At 41.8% G+C, this 21,486-nt stretch overlaps 1 protein-coding gene across 3 annotated transcripts in view; it reads left to right on the forward strand.

The window, feature by feature from the left end:
* The first annotated feature begins 1,757 nt into the window (after window positions 1-1,757).
* The window catches only part of tut4 (terminal uridylyl transferase 4), a 109,959-nt gene continuing 90,230 nt past the window's right edge, over window positions 1,758-21,486 (forward strand). For 2 of the 3 annotated variants that reach the window (XM_068037126.1, XM_068037128.1), the window contains exons 1-4: window positions 1,758-1,851; window positions 11,206-11,373; window positions 11,537-11,686; window positions 14,606-15,347. In XM_068037126.1, coding sequence (XP_067893227.1) covers window positions 14,720-15,347 — 628 coding nt within the window. In that variant the 5' untranslated portion in view covers window positions 1,758-1,851; window positions 11,206-11,373; window positions 11,537-11,686; window positions 14,606-14,719. Of the gene's footprint in view, window positions 1,852-10,885; window positions 10,992-11,205; window positions 11,374-11,536; window positions 11,687-14,605; window positions 15,348-21,486 lie in introns of all 3 variants that reach the window. The other variant, XM_068037127.1, reaches the window with a different exon arrangement.

Below are 21,486 nucleotides of genomic sequence, written 5' to 3' on the forward strand. Positions count from 1 at the left end.
GACAGTGGGCTTCACACTGTTAGTGGATTATCGACATCAATTTCTCCCTGTATATGTCCTTGAGAGCCCGCAGCGGAAGTATATTGCCACTTGCAATGCTTTCCAGTCTTGCTTGGACATACGATCTCCAGTGTTGTGAAGGCTTCCGTCTTTGCTACGGAGTCAACCTATTCAGCCAGACTGATTGCGAGGAATAGTCGCAGTTTGAAGTGTATTCATTTTCATCCATCTCTTCTCCTCTGGTCAGGTGTTCACTAATTTGGTGGATGGGCTGATATTTCTGGCGGTGCTGAGTCCCATCTGCCTTTGCCTCTAGGTGGCTGAAACACTATCTGCTCTGGCTTCTCCCTGCTACGATGTCTTCATGCTTCCGTCCATCTCGTAGCGTGCTATCTATGCCGTATCCCTTCCGCTTGTCGAGCAAATCCTTCTGGAATGCAATGACTAATTCCATGATACGCTCAGAGAACTCTGCATCTGTGAAGTCACACTCCTTTCATTTGTCTCTGCATCTACTGACTAACTCATCTATGCTCATTTGTTTTCTGCTTATACCTCATAAGCTCTAAACAATGGATTCTTAAGTTAACCTTCACTTTAAGCTGGTCTTCCAGCGTCGACTAGTGCTTTGCAAGATCTTTCAGATCGGTTTCGGATAGACCGGAGGTTATCCTACGAAGCCCTTCATTGTCTATTACAATTTAAATTTTGATTGCTTGCTTTTCTACATCTGCAACCTTATTATCTAGAAGCCATAACTTTATTCTTTGTTTGAACAGCTTAAACTCACCTGGGATATCAGAGACCTTCCAATTCATTTCTGGGTACCTGGTCGCCATAGTTTCTGTCTTCTGCCGCTGCTCGCCCCAAGGAGCAAGTCTCGATAGCTAAGTGGGAGCTGATCGCAATGGCCATGGCCATGACTGTACTGCTGCTGTGCGGGCCCTCTGGTGCAGGTGTAGTGACAGGGTAAGTAAAAATTTGTGAATACACTATTGCTATACTCGTCTCACTGGCGAATGCTGCTGATGCATTTACTCTACCTGGTCAGGGCAAAGAGCCAGAATGCATTCAGCTAGCTTCTATTTTTCTTGTTACTCACTTTGGGAGAATTATCAGATTGCACGGTTGCTTCTTGTTAGGCTGCCAATCCACCATCATTGCCACCGTAGTGTATTATCTGTGCTTAGATCAATACAAACTCAGTCAAAGAGTCAGCATAGAGGTTCTACTTGCTGCTTTATTGAGAGACTGTTCTTACATGTGCAAATAGCCGGGCATCATGTAGGTGATGACATCACTTCTGGTCGTAGCCTGGACATATGCATAAACATGTATTCAAATAGCTTTCGAATAGGGTTCTGATGAAGGGTCACTGACCTGAAATGCATCTGCAGTATTTTGCTTTTATGTTAACTCTGCTTCTCTCTCTACAGATGCTGCCAGACCTGCTGAGTATTTCCAGCATTTCTTGTTTTTATTTAATAAAATAGCGTCGCTTACTTCCACGATCAGAACAACATTTTGCAGATGAGATTACCGGCTGGAGACGAGGAGCATGAAATCTGGGTGTCTCCCGAACGCTATTCTCAATTGTTGCTCCGCTGCATGCTCTGCGCTGCTGAAATCGCCACCCACAACGCGCAGGCCCGGCCCTGTGCCGCGGAGGCTCTCGGGATTTGTAGTTTTCTGTTGCAGGAAGTTATAGTCTTCGACTGTGACGCCACCGGAAGGCGTTGTTGCGCCTGCGCGTTGTAGTTTTGTGTTGTGGATGGCCTGCTGGTGATCGGGAGGTTTTAGCTCAATAAATAAATGGTGGGATGCGTTGGGGAGCGCTGGCCGAGCCTGTCGGTAAGAGTGTGAGGCTTGGGCGTGGGGAAGGATAATACATTATACCTATATATATATAAAACAAAATCACCAAGTGCGTCCGGTGTGCTGCTGGCGGGCAGGGATTTCGGCGCTCTTGGTGTACTCTGTCTTTTAGGCCAATGACAGGTTTAAAGCGCCGGAGGGAGTCCGGGGGCTTTGGGGGGTGGGCGGTGTGGGTAGCGTGGCGACGCGCGCATGTTATTTACTCATTTTATCCGCATCCCCCCTGGAGCAACCCAAACATTTGTCTTAGCGATGCAAGAGCGTGGCGACCGACCCCGCGAGCCACAAGTGTTATCGGGCTAGAGGTTGTAGTTTGCCCATTTGATGTGATCAGTTACTGGCTGTGTAATATTATTATTCCTATTCCTGTGGGTGGGTGTGTTTACGTGGAGGGAAGCTGCTTGGCATTTAATTTTCTGTACAACTTACTTCCTTCATAATGAATCCCTGTTGAATATTTTTTGATTTTGTGTCCCCACATCTGTTGTTGGTTAGATGCACCCTGTAATAATTATTTTAAATTTTACTTGATACATTTAAATTGGACATTAGTGTTTATTAAAAGGGAAAACAATTGATACCTCATTTGAATCAAATAAACCAAAGTGAGCCTGTTTAAAAATGAATGTAATTAAAGATGCAGAGTCTTCGTAAATTGGTGATCGCTTATGTGCCAGATCTATTCTGGATAGAAGATGGGTGATATCGAAGTCTCCAAATAGAGTGCAATTTGTAAATGATGTACAACTATACCTTGTTTGGGGGTTAATACTGTAATTTATGCATTCTGATAAAATGCATTATATTATAGTTGCCACAAACGATCAACAATATAAGCTGTATTTAACTTAAATATCTGATTTAGTAATTTACAGTGGAAAGTTATCACACCTGCTTTCTTCTGTTATTCACAGAGTAAAACATACATTTATTTCCAGTACTACCTGTTAGAATATACAACTTTTCTCTGCAAAAATCAATTCTGTAATCTTGGTTTGTTTACATATGCCACTGACCTTCGCTCCTTCCAAAATCAGCACCAATCAAATGATGAAAAGCAAAGTTTGAAGCAAGTGTATGCTGGCTGTTACACATGGAAAATTTGGACCGCTTTGTACAGATAAAGCTTTGAAAGGAAGATATATAGTTATACCTTTTCTTAAATCACTTTGTGTGTTAGGAAGACATGATGGCCTTTTATGTATTTTTAATCATTGTCTTATTTACAGCAAATTGGTGTGAATGCACTGCAGACGTGGCATATGTTTGAAATGAAATATACAAAAGAAAACTGCATGTCATTTGTAGAGCAATCTAAAGTGAACACTCAAGTTATTAGCACCTCTAAATTTTAACGAATCACAGTGAGCTTTTCACTCACTTTGTCATCTACACTGTACATTTATGAACCAACCAATCAGATCTAAGTTCTGCAGTCCTGCCACATCCAGTCGTGAATGGCGGTGGACAATTAAACTGCTAACAGGAGGAGGTGACTCCATAAATTTCCCCATCCTCAATGACGGGGGAACCCATCACATCAGTGCAAAAGATAAGGCTGAAATATTTGCAACAATCTTCAGCCAGAAGTGCCGAGTTGATGATCCATCTCGGCCTCCTCCTGAAGTCCCCAGCATCACAGGTGCCAGTCTTCAGCCAATTCGATTCACTCTGCGTGATATCAAGAAACAACTGAAGGTACTGGCTACTGCAAAGGCTATGGGCCCTGACAATATTCCGGCAATATTACTGAAGACATGTGCTCCAGAACTTGCCGCGCCCCTAGCCAAGCTGTTCCAGTACAGCTACAACACTGCTATCTACCCGGCAATTTGGAACATTGCTGACGTATGTCCTGCACACAAAAATAAAAACAAATCCAACCCGGCCAATTACCGCCCCATCAGTCTACTCTCGATCATCAGTAATGTGATGGAAGGTGTCATCGACAGTGCTAGCAAGCGGCACTTGCTTAGCGATAACCTGCTCAGTGATGTTCACTTTGGTTTCCGCCGTGGCCACCCAGCTCCTGATCTTATTACAGCCTTGGTTCAAACATGGACAAAAGAGCTGAACTCCAGAGGTGAGGTGAGAGTGACTCGCCTTGAGATCGAGGCAGCATTTGACCGAGTATGGCATCAATGAGCCCTAGCATATCTAGAGTCAATGTGAATCAGAGGGAAAACTCTCCATGGGTTGGAATCATACCTAGTACAAAGGAAGATGATTGTGGTTGTTGGAGGTCAATCATCTCAACTCCAGGACATCACTGCAGGAATTCCTCAGGGTAGTGTCCTAGGCCCAACCATCTTCAGCTGCTTCATCAATGACCTTCCTTCAGTCATAAGGTCAGAAGTGGGAATGTTTGCTGATGATTCCACAATGTTCAGCACCATTCGCAACTCCTCAGATGCTGAAGCAGTCCGTGTAGAAATGCAGCAAGACCTGGACAATATCCAGGCTTGGGCTGATAAGTGGCAAGTAACATTCGTGCCACACAAGTGCCAGGCAATGACCATCTCCAACAAGAGAGAATTACTATCACCATCCTAGGGGTTACCATTGACCAGAAACTGAACTGGAGTAGCCATATAAATACCATGGCTACAAGAGCAGATCAGAGGCTAGGAATCCTGCAGCGAGTAACTCACCTCCTAACTCCCCAAAGCCTGTCCACCATCTACAAGGCAAGTCAGGAGTGTGATGGATTACTCTCCACTTGCCTGGATGCGTGCAGCTCCAACAACACCAAAGAAGCTCGACACCATCCAGGACAAAGCAGCCCGCTTGATTGGCATCCCGTCCACAAACATTCACTCCCTCCACCACCAACGCACAGTGGCAGCAGTGTGTACCATCTACAAGATGCACTGTAGCAACGCACCAAGGCTACTCGGGCAGCACCTTCCAAACCTGCGACCTCTATCACCTAGAAGGACAAGGGCAGCAGATGCATGGGAACACCACCACCTGCAAGTTCCACTCCAAGTCACACACCATCCTGACTTGAAACTATATCGCCGCTCCTTCACTGTCACTGGGTCAAAATCCTAGAACTCCCTTCCTAATAGCACTGGGGGTGTACCTACCCCACATGGACTGGAGCGGTTCAAGAATGCAGCTCACCACCGCCTTCTCATGGGCAATTAGGGATGAGCAATAATTGCTGGCCTGACCAGTGGCGCCTGCATCCCCATGTAACGAATGATTTAAAAAAATCTGATATTGCTCTCTGCAGTCCAAGACCCTTGCTCACTGGGAAGGCCCATGTATAAATGATTTTGTGCTTGAATACTGGAGGGTGATTGTTGAACCGAAACTCAGTCAAAGGGGGAAGTGAAAAAATTAAAATCAGTTCCAAACCATTGTTTTCACAACAGTATTATATAGCTTGTCCAGCACTAACATAGAACCATGCTTGCAATATAGAATGAAGCCATTTAGCCCCTTGTGTATGTGCAAGCTCTTTGCTAGAGCAATCCAAAACTAATCCCACTGCCTCATGCTCTCTCCATGATCTTGTTACTGTTCTCTGATTCAAATATTTATCCAGTTTTCCCTCAAAAAATGCAATTGTCTTTACCTCAGCCACCCCCTGTGGCAATGCCGTCCATTCTCTTAACAACCCTCTGAAAAGACATTTTTTTTTCTAACCTCTCTCCTAACTCTTCGTGACAATTTTAAATTGTTATTAAGTCCCCAAACAGAAGGAATACTCTTTCCCTATTCACACTCAGTTTTTTTTTTAAACCTCTGCTTCAGTAGAAATAGTCTTAGTATCTATAGCCTCTTTCCATCCTGGCATCATTCTGTTGAATCTACATCAAAGCTTTAATGCCCTTTTCTGTAAGGGCTGAACAATACTTAAACTATGGCCTACCCAGTATTTCGTACAAATTTACCATTAATTCTTGTGCTTCATACCCCTGTTTATAAAACTTAAAATGCTGTTCTTTTTATGTCTTAATTTGCATGTTCAGGGTGTTATGTATTTAAACCTGTGAGTCTATCTTATCCATATTATTCAGCATCTTTCTATAGAGCATATGCTCCCATTCCTGTTTTCCCTCCCAAAACACATCATCTCACATTTATCTGCATCGTCCAACTGTTTGCCCATTTTGCTAACCTGTCTATGCCATCCTAAAGTCTTTTACAGTCCTTTTCACTGTGTCAAATCATCTACTTTTGTATCATAGAAAATTTAGTGGTGGTTTTCCATGTCTGTTTGTACACCCATTGTGTTCTTCACAAGGGCAGGTCCTAACTGAAGTCATGCATAAGACTTGTTGCAGTCACACATGCCTCCAAAGGATGTAAATCTAGTATTCAGAGTTGGTGCTCCAGTCTCTTGTCTGGAATGGGGCGCACACCCAACACTTCTGATTCAAAGGTGGGAAGAGTTTCATATACCCAAGACCACATTACTATATACACAGGGAACAAAAGTAGGCCCTGCAGTAGTGTAGGGGTTATGTTACTGGAAGAATAATCCAGGTAACAGAGCTGAACAGATTATGTTACTGGACTAATAATTTAGGGTACAGTAGTGTAGGTGTCATATTACTGGACTAATAATCTAGGGTGCAGTAATGTGAGGGTTATATTACTGGACTAATGATCTCGGGTACAGTAGTGTAGGGGTAATGTTACCAGACCAAAAATCGACGATACAGTAGGTAGGGGTTATGTTACTGGACTAATATTCTTGGGTAAAGTAGTGTTGGGGTTATGTTACTGGGCAAATAATCCAGGGTACCGAAGTGTAAGGTTTATGTTCCAGGACTAATAATCCAGGGGGCAGTAGCGCAGCGGTGATGCTACTGGAATAATACTCCAGGGCACAGTAGTGTAGGGGCTATGTTACTGGACTAAGACCCTTAAGCATTATATTGGAAATCATGGCAGAATATTACCTGAAATGACATCTTCAAGAACCACGAAGACTGTGTCTTTTTTCCAGTTGCAAAATGTTAGTGCCACTCATGAAATCACTATTCTCCTAAATGGTCATCTTTTTAAGCATGATATTCTTCTTGTTTACTTGAGCATCACCCTTGAATGATCACTAATTTACAAAAAAGCATCTGTTTAAAACTGCTGAGAAAGTCCAAACCAGAAATAATCTAATCGCCAATGTTCTGATTCAGCCTGGGGAGCAAATGCTTCTACTTTATTGTCATCTGCTCTTGCTCATTGCTATCTAGTTGTGGAATATGGTGCTGTAATTTGGGTTCGCTCACTGCACACTAAGCTAGTGGATCCTTTACATGGCACTACGCGTTTTATATCACACCTATTGCACGATTCTCCCCTCCCATGGTTACCAGTTCTCTGCAGTAAAGCTCCTCCAAATCATCATGATCCAGATGCATTAGCAAAATTGATGGATAGATTTCATGTCCAAATCATGTGGAATTTATTTTGCTTTGTTCTATCCTCTAAATGCATGGCTCTTTAAGATACCCATTATATATCAACCTTTCCTGATTCTTTTGACTTTTCCTTACCAACTTGCTGCAGTAAAGAGTGGACAGCAGATGCTTATAGATAACTCTATAGACCAACAACTAGGATTGACTAACCATGTCTTGTTTGGGTTCTTCTCAACCACTTTTGAATTAGAGGGACAGGGCACCTCAAATCTTCACATAAGAACATAAGAAATAGGAGCAGGAGTAGGCCATACAGCCCCTTGAGACTTTCTGCCATTCAAGATGATGATGGCTAATCTTCAACTTCAACTCCACTTTCCTGCCCATACAATAGCATTTGATTATTGCTGAGGAGGCAAGAGTAGTGCACAGCGTGGTACTGAGTAGTACATATTTCAAAAGTCTTCTGACAATTTAGTCCTCCTTCAGTACTGCAGTCAAGTTTTCAGTCTAAGTTATAAACCCAAGTCAGAGAATGGTAATTAAACCCATAGTCATCTGACTCAAAGACAGAAATGCTAGTGAGTCACTCTTCCACCTATGGGACCTTTTAGGCAACATCAAGTAAAAATCATTTCTCGCGATGAATCATGCCCACTAACTAAATTATTTGATGGCCTACATGATATGCATGATGGTGGTGACAATGCCCTAATATGCCTGAAATTATATGCCAATTCTGCATACACTAAATAATAGTTGACCTCTGGGGTGCACTGCGTCTCCAATTTGAGCATGGCTCGGTTACCCTCACTCTTTGTATCATGTCCATCAATCAACTCTCTGCTACATTTCCTCCTGTATAATGCACCTGAATTCTTTTGACAAGCCTCTTGTGCAACACCTTATCAAACACCTTCTGAAAATCCATATAAACTACATCTTTTGCATTGCTTTCATCTATCGAATCAGTCACTTCTTCAAAAGAAACTACTTAATTTGTCAAACACAACTTGCCTTTAACAAATCCATGTTGGCTGTCCTTGATTAACCTATGCATTTCAAAATTTTATCTTGAATTATGGATTCTAAGAGTTTGCCCACAAATGATGGACTAACTGATCTATAGTTACCTGGTTTATCCTTTTCTGCCTTCTTGAATGTTACATTTTCCACTGTCCAGTCCAACAGCAAAATGTGCATATTTACAGATTGAAAAATTGTGGGTTGGCATTCCGTTATCATCTGCCTTTTTCAGCAACTTAAAAGTGTATGCTATCAGGGCTCAGTGGCTTATCCACCTTGTGGCATGCTAATTTTTTTTAAAGAACCAGTCCTTTTTAGCAGTTATCATTGGGAATTGTTTCTTTAGTATACCTACACTCTCGCTTCCACCATTGTTTAAAAAAAATTTATTTAATATCTCCATTATATCTTGGTCCACCACAGTTAAATTCCCTCCATCCCTGAGTGATCCTATTCCCTCTTTAACTGTTTTTGTGCTTCCTTGTACGTTTAGCAAAAGCTTTACTATCTACTTCTATATTATCTGCTGGCTTTTTTTTATACTCCATGTTAGCCCTTTTAATCTCCTTTTCCACCTTCCTACTATTACAACTTGGATAGCCAAGTGGTGAGGTGTAAAACTGGAGGCTAATTTTTATACACTTATAAACTTTTATTTAGAGAGACATATTGCATATCATGCATCAACAACCAAACTTTCAGCCTGCTCCTATATATAAGAGTACAGGCAAATCCCCAATTAATGCCCAGCACCTGAATAAAGTTAACACCTACTATGCTTTCTACATTCCTCACAATTACTAACTTTTTCATAAGCTTCTCAAGTTTCATTTTAGTTTTATTCTCTCTACTTATCTGTACAATTCTATTCATTTACATAGAGTCATAGAGAGATACAGCACTGAAACAGGCCCTTCGGCCCACCGAGTCTGTGCCGACCATCAACCACCCATTTATACTAATCCTACATTAATCCCATATTCCCTACCTCATCCCCACTATTCTCCTACCACCTACCTACACTAGGGGCAATTTACAATGGCCAATTTACCTATAAACCTGCAAGTCTTTGGCTGTGGGAGGAAACCGGAGCACCCGGTGGAAACCCACGTGGTCACGGGGAGAACTTGCAAACTCCGCACAGGCACTACCCAGAACTGAACCTGGGTCGCTGGAGCTGTGAGGCTGTGGTGCTAACCACTGTGCCGCCCTTCGTACTTCTTTTTCACCTTAGAGGAATGTACATTTTGTGTTCGACATTTTTATATTTGAAGATTTACCATTGGTCAACTGCCATTTCCTAACTTTTCCACCCAGTTAATTTGGGCATGTCCTTCCTTAACTCGCTGAATTCTGCCACCTTCCAGTCCATCACCCTTATCTTTGACTCATCATTATTCTTTTCCGTTCTTGTATTGCACCTTTCCCAGTTGTCGTCATACAAGAGTTGCTTGCTCCACTTCATTTTCCAGAAATAAAGCAAGTAATGCTTTTTTTCCTTGTTGAACTTAAAGCAATCCTGGATGCATTTTAAAAAACAGTCCCTACTTTAATTGCATATGTTAATTTCATTCCAGTCTTGTTTTGGGATAGTTAAGTTATACCCTTCAGCCAGGTATTTCTGCCTGAATCCCCACATTTTTGAGGTTAATTGGTAATCTTTAGCAGGGAACTTTGCAGGTCTTAAGTATGCATTGTTGTAGAGTTTACCACAATTGATTTAGATTGTTACTTGCTAAAAAAAATTGAGAAGATTGGTTAGGCAGTATCTTCCCTACCTTGAGTCTTAATCATTGCTATTTATATGTACAACAACTTAGTAATGTTCAGGTTTACTCATGATAATCAAAGGCCCAACACTACCTTCTCGGGAGCCACTAGGGAGGGGCAATAAATGCCTGCTTTGTCAGCAACACATCAGCAAAATTCATTAAAGACTAATGGGTTTGCAGTTGCCTGTATCTGTTTTGGCAACCTTTTTGAACATGGGTACCATGTCTGCCTGTTTTTGATCTACTGGTACCTCCCCAGTGTCCATTGACCCCTTCATGATGATTGTCAGCACCTCACAAATCTCCTTGCTTGTCTATGTCAACACTCTGATAAATACCATCTAACCAATGAGAGTTATTTATTTAAAGCCCTTTCAGCTTGTCGAGGAATTCACCTTCATTTATATTGATCTTGAATTTTGGGGGAGGGCATGTTGTTTATGTCCTTCCTTGTGAATGCTCTGAGGAAGTTATCACAAAGGATGTTTACTGTCTTGTGGCTCATCCTAAGTTTCAAGCACATTTGTCTTTTCTGTCATTGTCCTCTTGCTATTGTGCTATTGAAAGCATTTTTTACTCTTCATGTTTTGCCTCTGCAGCCATACGTTTGCTAGATCTCTCTTAGCCCTTCTGAATGCCCATTTATATTGTTTCTACATGACTTAATTTCGGGTGACACTTGTTTAATCTGAACTTGTTGATCTTTGGTGTGTATTTGTCCTGCATGTCCATCATTCTTTTAAAAGTCTTCTGTTTGTTTTCTATTGAAATGTTGACAAACACCCTCTTCCAATGTATTTGTCTTAATTCATCAATGTAATGTAAAATTAATTTTAGTTCTGGGGAGAAATTGGACTGCGTCTGAGCTTTGCAGCAATCCCTGAAGATACGATTAGCAGAGACCTTGAGTGAGGAATTTGTTTGCGATTTAACTTTTAATAATGTAAGTAAAAGGTTCATTGTACTAGCATTCCAGCACATTGTGGGGTGGCAAGCAGCAGTCTTATGGTTACAGGCTGAGCTCCAAATCTCAAGCATGTTGTCAGGAAGACATGCAGTGCTGTGATTTTGTATTTGGGCAAGTTGAACCGACTGTAGCTGTGCTACACAAATGATTATAGTCTGACCCTATTTATCGGTCTGTGTTTATTTTACAGTGACAGATGGTATCAGTACCTGCAGCTCGTTTTCTTCAAGATGAGATTGCTGTAGGATCTTGTAGATATCAGGCATGAGGAAAAATTTAGGATTAAAAATGCTTCAGTGCCAGAGATTGAAATTTCATTGTAGGATTTCCCAAGTCTGTGATTGAAGAAACTGTGGCAGTAAGTTGGACTGGCTGGATCAGAATTGAATTTAAAATGTGTCTTAATGAACCAAAACCTACTATTTAACATATGATTAAAAAGTTGTTCATCTTTAAATATGAAACTTGCTCAGCCACTGATGTTCACAAACATTTTAGCATCTCTCTTCATTTTGTTTTAGTGGTGGTGTGTAGAGGTCTGTGTGGCCCTGTGGTTCTGTAATCACAATGAATTATTTTGCTGATCCTGAGCCCAGAAAAGTTGCTGGGAGGAGCAACAGTACAAAAGGTTGGCTGCTTCAAATGTATTGGAGTCAGGTTTAGTACAACTGGTAAGTTTCATTCTATTATAGTAAAACTTTAGCCACTATTTTTTAATCCCACATTTTGTTAATCTGCCTGTTTCAGATATGTTGGATAAATCATCAAACATTCACAATTGTTTTTCATTCCATAATATAAAACATTTGGTTCTGACTCCCCTATGCTCAGCAGTCACAGTATCAGTAAGCTTTTTGAATGTAATTTTACTTTAACTGGCTATTCTGCAACAGCAAATCAGATCATGCTATTGTTACTTAAATCTGGTGTTGGATAAACAAGATGAGTTGCAAAACAAAAATTATTGAGGTCAACTGTCGTTCAGCAACCGCAATATTGTAACATTTCTTGCTTTGGGGCAAATTTGATTAGATTGGCAAGATACAGCTGAATTTTGATAACTCTCACAGTTGTGAATTGAATAATCTGGTTGACGGATTACTATGTTCTAATTCATAGTTCTGTTCCATGTGTCCACTATGTGCACAGGATAGGCACAAATGATCTTCTCTCAAGCCTGTGCCAAAGCCACAGTGATTTGACTGATGGCTGATGCATAAGAACAGAAAGAACAAAGAACAGTACAGCACAGGAACAGGCCATTCTGCCCTCCAAGCCTGCGCCGATCTTGATGCCTGTCTAAACTAAAACCTTCTGCACTTCCGGGGACCGGATCCCTCTATTCCCATCCTATTCATATATTTGTCAAGATGCCTCTTAAACGTCGCTATCGTATCTGCTTCCACCACCTCCCCCGGCAGCAAGTTCCAGGCACTCACCACCCTTTGCCTCGCACATCCCCTCTAAACTTTGCCCCTCGCACCTTAAACCTATGTCCCCTAGTAACTGACTCTTCCACCCTGGGAAAAAGCTTCTGACTATCCACTCTGTCCACTCTTTGTAAACCTCTATCATGTCGCCCCTCCACCTCCGTCGTTCCAGTGAAAAACAATCCGAGTTTATCCAACCACTCCTCATAGCTAATGCCCTCCAGGCCAGGCAACGTCCTGTACCCTCTCCAAAGCCTCCATGTCCTTCTGGTAGTGTGGCGACCAGAATTGCACGCAATATTCTAAGTGTGGCCTAAGGTTCTGTACAGCTGCAGCATGACTTGCCAATTTTTATACTCTGTGCCCTGACCGATGAAGGCAAGCATGCCGTATGCCTTCTTGACTACCTTATCCACCTGCGTTGCCACTTTCAGTGACCTGTGGACCTGTACGCCCAGATCCCTCTGCCTGTCAATACTCCTAAGGGTTCTGCCATTTACTGTATACTTCCCACCTGTATTAGATCTTCCAAAATGCATTACCTCACATTTGTCCGGATTAAACTCCATCTGCCATTTCTCCGCCCAAGTCTCCAACCGATCTATATCCTGCTGTATCCTCTGATGATCCTCATCACTAACCGCAACTGCACCAACCTTTGTGTCGTCTGCAAACTGACTAATCAGACCAGCTACATTTTCCTCCAAATCATTTATATATACTACAAACAGCAAAGGTCCCAGCACTGATCCCTGCGGAACACCACTAGTCACAGCCCTCCATTCAGAAAAGCACCCTTCCACTGCTACCCTCTGTCTACTATAACCGAGCCAGTTCTGTATCCATCTTGCCAGCTCATCGCTGATCCCCTGTGACTTCACCTTTTGTACCACTCTGCCATGAGGGACCTTGTCAAAGGCTTTACTGAAGTCCATATAGACAACATCCACTGCCCTTCCTTCTTCAATCATCTTCGTCACTTCCTCAAAAAACTCAATCAAGTTAGTGAGACACGACCTCCCCTTCACAAAACCACGCTGCCTCTCGCTAATAAGTCCATTTGTTTCCAAATGGGAGTAAATCCTGTCCCGAAGAACCCTCTGTAATAATTTCCCTACCACTGACTTAAGGCTCACCGGCCTATACAATTTACTGGATTATCCTTGCTACCCTTCTTAAACAAAGGAACAACATTGGCTATTCTCACCTGTAGCCAATGAGGATACAAAGATTTCTGTCAAGGCAGCAGCAATTTCCTCCCTTGCCTCCCTCAGTATTCTGGGGTAGATCCCATCAGGCCCTGGGGACTTATCTACCTTAATACTTTGCAACTCTTCTGATTTTTTTCTTTTGTTTCCTCTGAGGAAGCTTCAGACAATATTATGGTTCAGATTGAGAAATCATGGTTTGGGAATTATTAGCACAGATGCATATTCCATCTCTCCTTGGTGCTGCATGTTGATGCTTAAATATTATTGTATTTTCATTTCCCCAAATGCACTGTAATAACCTGGCAGCAATGTTGTTCAGCAATCTTATTGTTGCCAGCAGTGGCTTTAGCAAGAGCAGTTTTTATGCTTTACTTCCAGTAGTCTTGCCGTACAAGTTATTGCTTAAATAGCTGCCAATTCAGAACAAATACAACAAAAGTGGAAAGTTGGTTTGTACTCCTTACAACAATCTATTCAATAAGGCCTTGCCTTGGAATATTCTTTGGAGTTTGATAATCTGATTTAAGGTACCTTTTTAAAGAATTTTTGCATTTACTTCTGAGTAACATTTTTATTATTGCTTTTGGAATTCATTGGGTTTATTTTTAATCTTAGTTTAGTGATTCTCCTTAAGTTTTTCAGACTATATTCAGTCGTTCCCTCTATTACATGAATGGTGTGGGCTGAACCAGTTTTGTTTTTATTTTTGATAAGTTCCTTTTCACTACTGCCTTTTTGTGATTTTGCAATGACTGATCTCCTGCCAGTAGCTACGTTGTATGCTAACGAAATGCCAATTTATAACATGCTTTTTAAAGACTATTGGCTAGTCAATCTTCACTGCTCATGCAATTCAACATTTTCTGACTGGACTGACAGAAGAGTGCATCTGTAAAAGTATCCGTAATCACTACAATCCTTAACAGGTTTTGCTTTATGTTTTTAACAGGAATTCAACAAAAGCTGTTTGTTCCCCTGGGCTATAGATCTGCATCAATCAGTAAGTAATTGACTGACTAAAAGATTTTAATTTTAAAAAGAAAGAATCCAGAGTACTGTAACAATGGAAGAAGCTAAAAACATTAAGGATGAAGTGCATAAATCTGGGAAATCGCCTCGCCTTGTCCATGGAGAAGGTAAGGACTTGAAAGTTACAGTGCAGAATGACATTGAACCAAAACCTTCCAAAAATCTAATTGAGAGCACTTCTCGAGGCAGTGGCAAAACTGTTTCAAACTGGAACAACAAAAAGTCAAAATGGAATGAAGAACTGTTAGAGAGAAAGAACAGTGAAAAAACCACAGATATGAAGTTGGGCAGGAGTAGCAAACAAGACACGCCAAACTGTATAGCTAGTTCAAGAAATTCAGGAGCACGGAATATACATGATCAAGGTCACAACCAAGGAAGCCGGGCATCAAGTGGAATGGCGTCAGTTGAGAAAGTAAAACACAAGCAAGTTAAGACGCAGCAGCAAGCTCTTGGGAAATTTGCAAGCTCTCACACTGGCAGTGGTATAAAGGCTGTGAATGAAAAGGATTGTTTACCTGTGAAACCAAAGGAAGAGATTAAATTGGAGTGTACAGCACAGCCAAACAAATCTCTTGTGCATACAAATAGTGATGACAGCACTTTGCCTGAGAAAACCATGCAGGATGTTAAAGAATTGGGAAAGAAGCCAGATGTTTCTGGTAAGGGGAATTATTATTGGATTATACTTCAATTAAAGTAGGTAGTTATTTACTATAAATTTATACAATAATTGGCATCTTACAAATGAAGTTTAAAGTGATGCTTTACTGTCCATTGTGAAATATTCCTATCACAATTATTCTGAGGTCACAATAGTTTTCTGTGACTTTTTTTCATACATTTGTGGTTTAAATAGGTAAGTGTGGAATACCTATTTATATTTCACTGTGTAAATGATCTCATTGCTCATTCACATCACTGCTTTGGAGCAATGGCAGTATATTGGACATTAATGTGCAATAACCCTGTATCATTAGATTGAGTCCAGTGATCAAAGCGAGTCCTGTTCAAATGCAGGACTTGGGAAATGGGAAGTGCATAAGTTAGCACTCTGTCCTTTCACTTATATGTGGGTTTGAATTCAGACCAGATTGAGAGGTGCAAAGGATCTTGTCTCTGATTGTAAGAGTCCTGTGTGAACTGTCTGAACCCAATTTCTAGTGGATGTGAACCTTTAATTTAGCAGAATAGTGGCAAACTTGCAATAAGAGGCCACAAGAATGAGAGGTGTTCTTTTGAAGTTGTGATGAAGCTACACTGTTGAGGTAAAGTAGAAGGAGCTTTACTCCACATCAGAATGCTCCGTACCAGAATTAAGAATGCTTGATGCTGACATTAGGTGCCTGAAATAACAGAGTATTCCATTCTCTAGCACTAGCACAAGCATCAATCACATTGAGCACAAATTTCAACAGAAAGAGAAAAATAACTAGTCACTTACTGTAGCTATCTGTCGAAAGTCATTGCAAAACATGTCAATGCATCTTGTGGTGAAATAGGTGGCTGGGAATTCTGTAAACCATTAAGATGGATATTCTCCTTGCATTAACTAGCTCAAAGTTCTCAATTTAAGCATAAAACTTACTGCAATATTTGTTACAACTACTGTAATTCAGAAGTCATGTATGTCAGCTAGTCGCTTTGATTTTGTAAAGTGGTCACTTATAGCAAACAAACAATTGTACAGCTATTATGCTTTCTGCTCATAATTTCATTTTCATGTCTTTAAAATATTGCGCGCTCGCTTCTGGAACATGGCAATTTTGAAGTCAGGAAAATTGGATTTATAATAAAGGAATATAGGAGCAACAGTAAGTTATTCAACCCATTGAGCCATTCAGTTAGCTTATGGCTGATCTGTACCTCAACTATATTTCCCTGTTCTTGCTCCATATCCCTTAATACCCTCACCTGACAAAAATCTATCTCAGTTTTGAATTTTTCTATTGACCTAGCCTTAACAGCTTTTAGAGGGAGAGAGTTCCAGATTTTCACAACCTTTCTGTGAAGTGACACTTATGAAATCACTCCTGAATAACCTAGCTCTAATTTAAAGGTTATGGCCCCTTGTCCAGGACTTTCCCACCAGAAGACATAGTTTCCCTCTACCCTATCAAATCTTTTAATCACTTTAAATGCCTCAATTAGATATGTCCTTCAGGACTCAGCCAGCTCAGTCACTAGTGGTGCTACCAGGCCATTCTTGGTGATGGACGTGGAAGTGCCCAACCCTGACCCCTTACTCTTCTAAACTCAAGGGAATACGCCTGGTCTGTGCAAACGGTCCTCATAATTTAACCCTTTTAGACCTCGTATAATTTTGGTGACGATGCATTGCACCCCCCTTCCAGTATATCTTTCCTGAGGTGCAATGCCCAGAACCAAATGTAGTACTCCAGACGGTGTCTAGCCAGAACTTTGTAAATTTGTAGCATAGCTTCCACCCTTTTGTGTTCCAGTTCCCTTGAGATATAGGCTAACATTCCACTGGCCTTTTAAATTACCTTTTGAACCTGTCCACTATTTTTTGTACATGAGCCTGTAAATCTCTGCTTCTTAGAAAATAATCTGATCTATCTTTCTTGGATTCATAGTGGATGATCTCACATATCCCCACATGAAACTCCATACGAACATACGAATTAGGAGCAGAAGTAGGCCACTTGGTCCCTCGGGCCTGCTCCGCCATTCAACAAGATCATGGTTGATCTGATTGTAACCTCAACTCTCCATTGCCCTCTACCCTGATAACCTTTCATCCCATCGCTTATCAAGAATCTATCTACCTCTGCCTTAAAAGTATTCAAAGACTCTGCTTCCAGCATCTTTTGAGGAAGAGAGTTCCAAAGACTCCATCTATCAAAGTTTTGCTTACTCACTAAATCATTCATGATGCACAGATGGATTATTATGGCACCCGTCTTGCAACCTGCTCCTCAGACCGATCCGTGAAAATATTTGATGTTAAAAATGGAGGCCAGATCCTTGTTGCTGACCTGAGGGGCCATGAAGGTCCTGTGTGGCAGGTGGCATGGGCTCATCCAATGTACGGCAACATCTTAGCTTCCTGTTCCTACGACCGAAAGATCATCATCTGGAAGGAGGAGAACGGAACTTGGGACAAGATGTACGATGCCCTTTTGCAACTTTCTATTACCATCTACACTACTTACTGTGCTGCCTAATTTAGTGTCATCAGAAAAATTTGATATGTGGTTCTCTATTCCTTCATCTAACCCATTACTTTTGAAGTAATGGGATGTTTATAGTAGTTTCTACACTTTTTTTATTCTCACAAATCTGCCAGGGTTAAACAGAGTCATAATGGCACAGAAGGAGGCCATTCGGCACATTGCTTCCATCCTGGCTCTTTGTAGAGCAATCCAGTCAGTCCCATTCCCCGCTCTATCCCCGTAATCCTGCAAGTTTGGTTGTTTATTTATCATCTGCAAAATTCAGTGTTCACTGACCTACATTGGCTGCAAGTCAAACAGCCTTGATTTTAAAATTCTCATCCTTGCTTTACAATCCTTCCATGGCCACCCCCTCCTTATCTCTGTAATCTCCTCGAGCCCCTTACCCCTCCAAGATATCTGCGTTCATCCACTTCTAACCTCTTGAGCATCCCCAATCTTAACTGCTCCACCATTCGCGGGCGTGCCTTCAGCTGTCTAGGCCCTAAGCTCTGGAATTCCCTCTTCCAACTTTCTATCCCTCTTCTTCCCTTAAAATGCTCCTTAAAACCACCTCTTGGACCAAGTTTTTGGCCATCTGTCCTAATATCGCCTTATGTGGCTCTGTCAAATTTTGCTATATAATGTTCCTAAGAAGTGTCTTGGGGTGTTTTATTATATTAAATGCACTATATATTTATAAGTTGTTCTTAATCATGCTCCTCTACATTTAATTCAAAATCATTGATATATACTGCAAAAAGCAAGGGACCTAGTACTGAGCTCTGTGGGACCCTACTAGAAACAACCTTCCAGTCACAAAAACACTCAGCCATTACTTTTTGCTTCCTGCTACTGAGCCAATTTTGGAACCAACTTGCCTGCCACCTGCTCTTGGATCCCATGGGCTTAATCTTTCTGATCCGGCTGCCATGTGGGATCTTGTCTCATCCTAAATGCCCTTGTTTACTGGAAATATCACAAGGCATCTAGTATTCTCGCAGTCTTCAGTTAGAGGGGTGTTTACGGTCATTTCAGTAAAATTGGAGGGAAAAACAAATCCAGAAAAATTAAGATCTATAACTTGCATATTGATTAGTTTTCTTTAAACTATACTGTCTTGAAGTTTCTTCAAAGGTTCAAAATCCTGTTGCAGCCCGTTTTCACCCTCCCACTCCTTCTGAAGACCTTGTGTTCACCCAGCTACATTTCATTACCCTTGTCAGTGCTATTTTTATTTGAAATGAATACTTCATTGCAGAACTTAGGGAATGGTGAATTGATCAAAGCAGAGGTTTCCAAATTCTACTTATTGCGTAGCCATTTTCAGATCTACCAGCTGTTCATGTCGCCCTAATGACATACTGGTTTAAAATTTTAACCCCTTAATGCCCAAGCACTGTACAAAATGTACAAATTATAATATTCATGAAAGCAAATTAAATAGCGGCCTAATAGTACTACTTGCCATTAATGTGACGGTTGAAGTTTTTCCAAGCCTGTGAGGATAATGTTCGAAGTGATAGGTGATAGTTTGAGTTGTAAGTTATTTTCTATACAAAGGCACTGGCGATACTTTTGCTTGAAAAACTGAGTGATGAAAATCTACTTGCACACAGGTAAATTGCAGCAAATGTTATCACAACCTTGACAGCCCTGTCCAACAAATTGAGGAATTTATTTGCATTTAGGCCTGCGGCTCAGCAAATTTCTTTTGTTGGAACTCAATCTTGGGTTCGCAGTCAGTTCAGATGTTCAGGAGGTGCTACTCTTCTTTTATTGACAAGTCTTGTGGCTTAGGTACTGCAGAAAAAATTGTGACGGGGTAGCAGACCAAGCTGGTTGCATTTCCACTCCGGGAAAGTGATCACTTAATTGCCTCGCCAGTTCAGTGAGATGTTGCTTGATTTCCTATAGGGGAGTAAATCCGCTGTCCGTAACCAATCTGACCTACATGTGACTCCAGACCCACAGCATTGTGACTGACTCTTAACTGCCCTCTGAAATGGCCTAGGAAGCCACTCAGTTGTATCAAACCACTATGGAAAGGTTTTAAGAAGAATAAAATGGAACGGACCACCTGACATCGACCTAGGCACCGGATATGATAAAGGCACACCCAGGTCTGTTGATCCTCAAAGTCCTGCTCACTAACATCTGGGGACTTGAGCCAAAATTGGGAGGGCTGTCCCACAGACTAGTCAAGCAACAGCCTGACATAGTCATATTCAGCCAATGTCCCAGACTCCTGCATCACCATCCCTCAGTATGTCCTGTTCCAACTGGTGGACAGACCCACAAGAGGTGATGGCACAGTGGTACACAGTCAGGAGGGAGTTGCCCTGGGGGTCCTCAACATTGGCTCCGGGCCCCATGAAGTCTCAAGGCTTTAGGTCAAACGTGGGCAAGGAAACCGCCTGCTGACTACCACCTACTGCCCTTCCTGAATTGATGAAGCAGTACTCCTCCATTCTGAACACCACTTGGAAGAAACATTAAGGGTAACCAGGGCACATAATGTATTCTGGGTGGGAGACTTCAATGTCTATCACCAAGAATGCCTCAGTAGCGCCACTACTGACCGAACTGGCTGAGTCCTGAAGGGCATATCTGCCAGACTGGGGCTGTGGCAGTAGATGAGAGAACCAAAAGAGGGAAAAACCTACTTGACCTTATCGTCACCAGTCTACCTTTTGCAGATGCATCTATCCATGACAGTATTGGTAGGAATGACCACTGCATAGTCCTGATGGAGACGAAATCCTGTCTTCACACTGAGAACACCCTCCATTGTGTTGTGCGGCATTACCACCATGCTAAATGGGATAGATTCAGAACAGATCTAGTAGCTCAAAGCTGGGCCTCCATGAGGTCCAACAGTAGTAGCAGCAGAATTGTATTCCTCCACAATCTAACTTCATGGCTTGGCATATCCCTCACTCTACCATTACCATCAAGCCAGGGGATCAACCTGGTTCAATGATGACTGTAGGAGACCATGCCAGGAGAAACACCAGACATACCTAGAAATGAGGTGCCAACCTGGTGAAGCTACATGTATGCTAAACAGAAGAAGCAGCATGCTATAGACATAACTAAGTGATCCTACAATCAGCAGATCAGATCAAAGCTCTGCAGTCCTGCCACATTGAATTGTGAATTATGGTGCACGATTAAACAGCTAACAGAAAGAGGAAGCTGCACAACTGTCCCACCATCAGTGATGGCGGACCCAGCATGCCAGTACAAAAGACAAAGCTCAAGCGTTTACACCCATCTTCAGCCAGAAGTGCCGAGTGGACGATCCATCTCAGCTACTTCCTGAAGTCACCAATGTCGCAGAAACCAGTCTTCAGCCAATTCAGTTCACTCCACATGATGTCAAGAAATACCTGAGCTCATTGGATACAGCAAAGGCTATGGAACCCGATAACACAGAATCATAGAATGGTTACAGAGCAAAAGGAGGCCATTTAACCTGTCATATCTGTGCTGGCTCATTGCTATAGGAGCTCGGCTAGTCCCACTCCCCTGCCTTTTCCCCCTTGCCCTGCAAATCTTTTCTCTTCAGATAATTGTCCAATATCCTTCTGAAAGCCATGATTGAATCTGCCTCCACCACACT

This window comes from Heterodontus francisci, chromosome 8 (assembly GCF_036365525.1).
Source record: "Heterodontus francisci isolate sHetFra1 chromosome 8, sHetFra1.hap1, whole genome shotgun sequence".
In the NCBI taxonomy this organism is placed as follows: Eukaryota; Metazoa; Chordata; class Chondrichthyes; order Heterodontiformes; family Heterodontidae; genus Heterodontus; species Heterodontus francisci.